At 36.9% G+C, this 5,499-nt stretch overlaps 1 protein-coding gene across 3 annotated transcripts in view; it reads left to right on the top strand.

Annotated features, from left to right (window-relative positions):
- Positions 1–5,499, top strand: part of MBTD1 (mbt domain containing 1) — a 67,873-nt gene that overhangs the window by 24,462 nt on the left and 37,912 nt on the right. For all 3 annotated transcript variants that reach the window (XM_010842855.1, XM_010842854.1, XM_010842853.1), the window contains exon 4: positions 3,497–3,698. In XM_010842855.1, the coding sequence (XP_010841157.1) occupies positions 3,545–3,698 (154 nt within the window). In that variant the 5' untranslated portion in view covers positions 3,497–3,544. The remainder of the gene's footprint in view (positions 1–3,496; positions 3,699–5,499) is intronic.

Genomic DNA, 5,499 nt, shown 5'->3' with positions numbered 1-5,499 from the left:
TGATCCAGCAGATTTTGGCAATTTGATCTCTGGTTCCTCTGCCTTTTCTAAAACCAGCTTGAACATCTGGAAGTTCATGGTTCACGTATTGCTGAAGCCTGGCCTGGAGAATTTTGAACATTACTTTGCTAGCATGTGAGGTGAGTGTAATTGTGTGGTAGTTTGAGCATTCTTTGGCATTGCCTTTCTTTGGGATTGGAATGAAAACTGACCTTTTCCAGTCCTGTGGCCACTGCTAAATTTTCCAAATTCGTTGGCATATTGAATGCAGCACTTTCATAGCATCATCTTTTAGGATTTGAAGTAGCTCAACTGGAATTCCATCACTTCCACTAGCTTTATTTGTAGTGATGCTTCCTAAGGCCCACTTGACTTTGAATTCCAGAATGTCTGATTCTAGGTGAGTGATCACAACATCTTGATTATCTGGGTTGTGAAGATCTTTTTTGTATAGTTCTTCTGTATATTCTTGGACCCTCTTCTTAATATCTTCTGCTTCTGTTAGGTTCATACCATTTCTGTCCTTTATTGACCCCATCTTTGCATGAAATGTTCCTTGGTATCTCTAATTTTCCAGAAGAGATCTTTAGTCTTTCCCATTCTATTATTTTTCTCTATTTCTTTGCACTAATCACTGAGGAAGCCTTTCTTATCTCTTCTTGCTATTCCTTGGAACTCTGCATTCAAATGGGTATATCTTTCCTTTTCTCCTTTGCTTTTCACTTTTCTTCTTTTCACAGCTATTTGTAAGGCCTACTCAGACAGCCATTTTGCTTTTTTGGATTTCTTTTTCTTGGGAATGTCTCCCTGTCTCCTGTACAATGTCATGAACCTCCGTCCGTAGTTCATCAGGCACTCTGTCTTATCAGATCTAGTCCCTTAAATCTATTTGTCACTTCTACTGTGTAATCATAAGGGGTTTGATTTAGGTCATACCTGCATGGTCTAGTGGTTTTCCCCACTTTTTTCGATTTAAGTCTCAATTTTGCAATAAGGAGTTCATGATCTGAGCCACAGTCCACTCCCGGTCTTGTTTTTGCTGACTGTATAGAGCTTCTCCATCTTTGGCTGCAAAGAATATAATCAGTCTGATTTCAGTGTTGGGCATCTGGTGATGTCCATATGTAGAGTCTTGTGTTGTTGGAAGAGGATGTTTGCTATGACCAGTGCGTTCTCTTTGCAAAACTCTGTTAGCCTTTGCCCTGCTTCATTTTGTACTCCAGGCCAAGTTTTCCTGTTACTCCAGGTGTTTCTTGACTTCCTACTTTTGCATTTGAGTCCCCTATAATGAAAAGAACATCTTTTGTGAGTGTTAGTTCTAAAGGTCTTTTAGGTCTTCATAGAACTGAGCCGCTGCAGCTTCTTCAGTGTTACTGGTCGGGGTGTAGACTTGGATTACCGTGATATTGGATGGTTTGCCTTGGAAACGAACAGAGATCATTCTGTCATTTTTGAGATTGCATCCAAGTACTGCATTTTGGACCCTCTTGTTGATGGCTACTCCATTTCTTCTAAGGGATTCCTGCCCACAGTAGTAGATGTAATGGTCATCTGAGCTAAATATTCAAGGCAGATATTCAAGTAACTGCCTTTTTTGTGCTCAGGATCCTTCCTTAATCTCAGTTGACTGCCCTAAGGGCCTTGTCCTTTTCACGTGCCTTGTATTATCACATGGCCTTGCTTGAATTTTCCCACCTGTGGACTCATCTGCTGTAAACTTTATGAAAACCATTGATCTCTCTTTAGCCTCTCTGAGAAACAAATGCTTGCTGAATGCTAAATGAACAAAAGAAAGAAGCCCATCACTTGCCCAGGTTCATAGTTCGTAAATGGCAAAGCTGAATCTCAAACCTGGGTCTGTCATAATTATGTGTTATTAGCACCACATTTTATATAAACAAGGATTATCCTATTCCCTACCAGCTTACCAGTATTACCAATATTGTTAAACTTTTCCTTTTCAATTGCCTTCAGAGTCTTATTTATTTTTTTGAAATCTTCTGTTGGTAGCAGATTTTGGTTCTTTGAAGATACATGTGATTTATAGAAATAACTAAGATTTTCAGAACTGAATCTGCTGAATAATCAGGCTGGGGGAAACAATAGTGGGAGATTGGGAGACTAATTCTAAAGTGACTACAAACAGCTTTTCCTTTTTAAATTGGGTCTAAAAGAGAGTTCTGAAAGAAGAATAGTTTTTTTATAATGTGGCAATATTTGTAGAACATTTGTAGAGCCTCCCAAGGGGAGGACTTCTTAAGATCGTATTCACTTGAGTGTATAATATTCCCATTTTATGGATTGAAAAACTACTTCTTTTGCTTTCATAGTTACACATAATACAAATGGAAAATCAGTTCCCCTCCTCAGTGAAACTGTTTAATACAAGCATATCTGAAAATGATAGTTCATTTAGTAAAACTAAGAGATGCATTTCCATGGTTTTATCTTGTCAAGCTTTGGAAATAGATTTCAGCTTTGTTACTGGTCATGTTAAGACTTTAAACTAGCCAGGAAAGAAATTGTGCATAAAGTGTAAGATGATACCAAGAAACTTATAACTGAGCAAAAGAAGAAGATAGGTACCAAACTCTAAAGATTTTTTGGCTGACAGTTTTCATTCACTCTGTTGTAACTCAATGTATGTTTAGTAATGGTTTGGTGGTTTGTTTGTGTTTTTTTTTTTTCATTTCAAATATTCCTTTTTTTTTCTTATCTTTGTTATGTCCTGCTTTCTGTTAACTTTCTTATCACTGAACTTGAAGTTTTGGAATTGATTTCAGGAACAGTTGGAGTGGTGGTGGGTATTAGTTTGGGGATATTTTGGTGGCTTGAGTGAGGGAATATTGGGAGGAACATATGAGTAGCAGTTGCTCAACGTGATACATAGTTATCTTTGTGCTTGTTTTTTTTAAAGGGCATAGTGTTTAGCTGGAGATAATTGGGTTATGTCTAACTATTTATGTTAAAGAAAAAAACGAAATAGTGTTACATGTAGAAATGCTGTCTTCTATAGTTTTTGAAATAGCTAATGTCTAAAAATTGTCTCCCCAAAATTTAAAATTTGCAGTCTCTCCAGAACTCTTAGTGATTTTTAAAAGCATCTATGTATTTCCTGGATGCTCTAAATTATAATAAAAATTTAAAATTTTAGAGATAAAAGGCAAATTAAGAAACCATCTATTTGTTACAAGTATTTCACTACTTTTTAAAAAAATCATCTGATCACATTTTTATAGAAAAGTAATATATCTAGTTTATGGCAAAACTTGTTACAGCTTCTGACTCCCATTCCCTGTTTGTTCCATCATTGTTACTCCTTTTAGCTAGCATGGTAGTTAACAGGTTTATGCCTCATGGAAATGAAGGGCTGCATTTTGACACAGACATTTAGATTTTCATTTTGCAAACCTCATTTATCACAGTTTGAACTAAGGTCTTTTGGGTGGTGTACATGAGCGCTGTATCATAGTTACTGGTTTCTTCTGCTTTGAAGACTGAACATTCTTCACCATCCGAAAGGCAAAGAAGAGACTCGTTCGGGATGTTTGACGGTTATGATAGCTGCAGTGAGGACACAAGCAGCAGCTCCAGCTCTGAGGAGAGTGAAGAGGAGGCTGCTCCTTTACCTTCTAGTCTCCCGATCATCAAAAACAATGGCCAGGTGTACACATACCCAGATGGTAAATCTGGCATGGGTGAGTATACTTCAGCTCAGGTGAACTGCCTTCACCTTTTACATCCCTTTATATTTGAGGGTATGTTTTAATTCCATTTCTCATGTCACTTCCCTTAAAATTTTTAAAGAACAATTAAGAAACAGAATCTGAAACTTACAGTTCTAGATAAGATCACTGGATTTGTGTTAGATCTCTTTATTAACAAGTAGAACAAAATGAAAACAAAAAGCTGTTGAGAAACTTGATATAATTCGAAGTGTGTAAGATAATAGACTTCCAGAATTGAGAGACACTTTCAAGGTAAGTCTCTCTTCTCTAACAATTCCTTATAAGTTTTCTGTTTTAACACTTCAGTGATAATGTATCTCTAATTACCAGAATATTCTTTATATTGAACCAAAATTATCCTTACTCTGACTTTTGTCCTTTTTTCCTTCACACAAAAACATTTATTTTTAGTGTTTCTCTTGGGCATACCAAGTAAACCTAGTTGCTTCAAGCATTTCTCACAGCATCACAGTGTTTTAATTCATCAGTATCCTGCTCACTTTCTTCTGGAGATACTTCAGATTGTGTGGTCGCAGGGTGGCAACTTGTCCTGACTGGCCTGAGACCCTCCTGGTTTTAGGGTTATCCTGGAAAAGACCTCCGGCAAATAGTTGGTCACCCTGTGTGATTAGAGCAGAGGTTGTTCAACGTTTATCTCTTCTTCAGGACACTGTGTTTCCATTTAGGCATATTTCTAATTCAGTCATCTAATGTTGAATGCAGTATCTTCTGATTGTCATTTTCCGATTTGACGATTATGCCTTATAGATCATATTCTAATATTTTGATTAAAAGTTAAGCATCAAAGGGCCTGGTACACAGTCATTCATATCATATCAAAGAACTTAACTTCATTTATCAAGACCCAGTAGGTGTGGTCATCCAACCAGTTAATAGCTACCTAGATCTTTTCTACTTTAGCTTGAATTTCTCAATCCTTAATTGACAGAGCTACATGAGAGATTTTATCAAATGTGTTAACTCCTATTAATATACATCTTGCCATGATTTAGTTATAACATACCAATGTGGCAATCTATCACAAGAGGGAGCTTTATATGTGCCGGATTCTGTTTTAAAGATACAGATAGGAATAATATAGAATAAAGTCCCTGGTGGAGCTTACATCCTAGTCATGGGAGTTCTAGTTTGACATGTTCAGTTCTTGGCAAAGTCGTACTATCCCCTTGGGATTGCATTTTTTTTTTTAACCTATGTGATCCGCAAACCTTTTAATCTGTTCTAGAATTTTTACAACAGAAAGTCATTCAGGCGAGATGAATGATTTTTCCCCCTTAGATCCCCTTTATCTCTCATTCTCTGGTACCTTACATTTTTCCATGATTTCTCAGAATTTCTAAGTACTGGTGAAACTGTAAGTCCCTCCAGTTGTAACTGTTGAGGTGGAGATTTAAAGCCATTGAAGTAGTTGTTTGCTGTGTTATCTTTTTTCCCCCAACTTTATTGAGGAATAATTGACAAATATAGTTGTATATGTTTAAATGTATAAATGTTCATAAATGTGATTTGATATTACATGTACCTAGTGGAATGATTACAAAGATCAAGATAATTAACACATCCATCACCTCACAAAGTTAACTTTTTATTTATTCAACTGTGCTGGGTCTTAGTTGTGGCATGCGGGCTCTTAATTCCCTGATCAGGGATCAAACCCAGGCTCCCTGCATTGCGAACGAGGAGTCTTAACCACTGGACCACCAGGGAAGTCCTCAAAAGTTAATTCTGTGTGTGTGTGTGTGTGTGTGTG

Source organism: Bison bison, unplaced genomic scaffold, assembly GCF_000754665.1.
Source record: "Bison bison bison isolate TAMUID 2011002044 unplaced genomic scaffold, Bison_UMD1.0 scf7180017864180, whole genome shotgun sequence".
Lineage (NCBI taxonomy): Eukaryota > Metazoa > Chordata > Mammalia > Artiodactyla > Bovidae > Bison > Bison bison.
The sequence above is the reverse complement of the archived record's forward strand: the minus strand, read 5'-3'. Positions and strand labels throughout refer to the sequence as shown.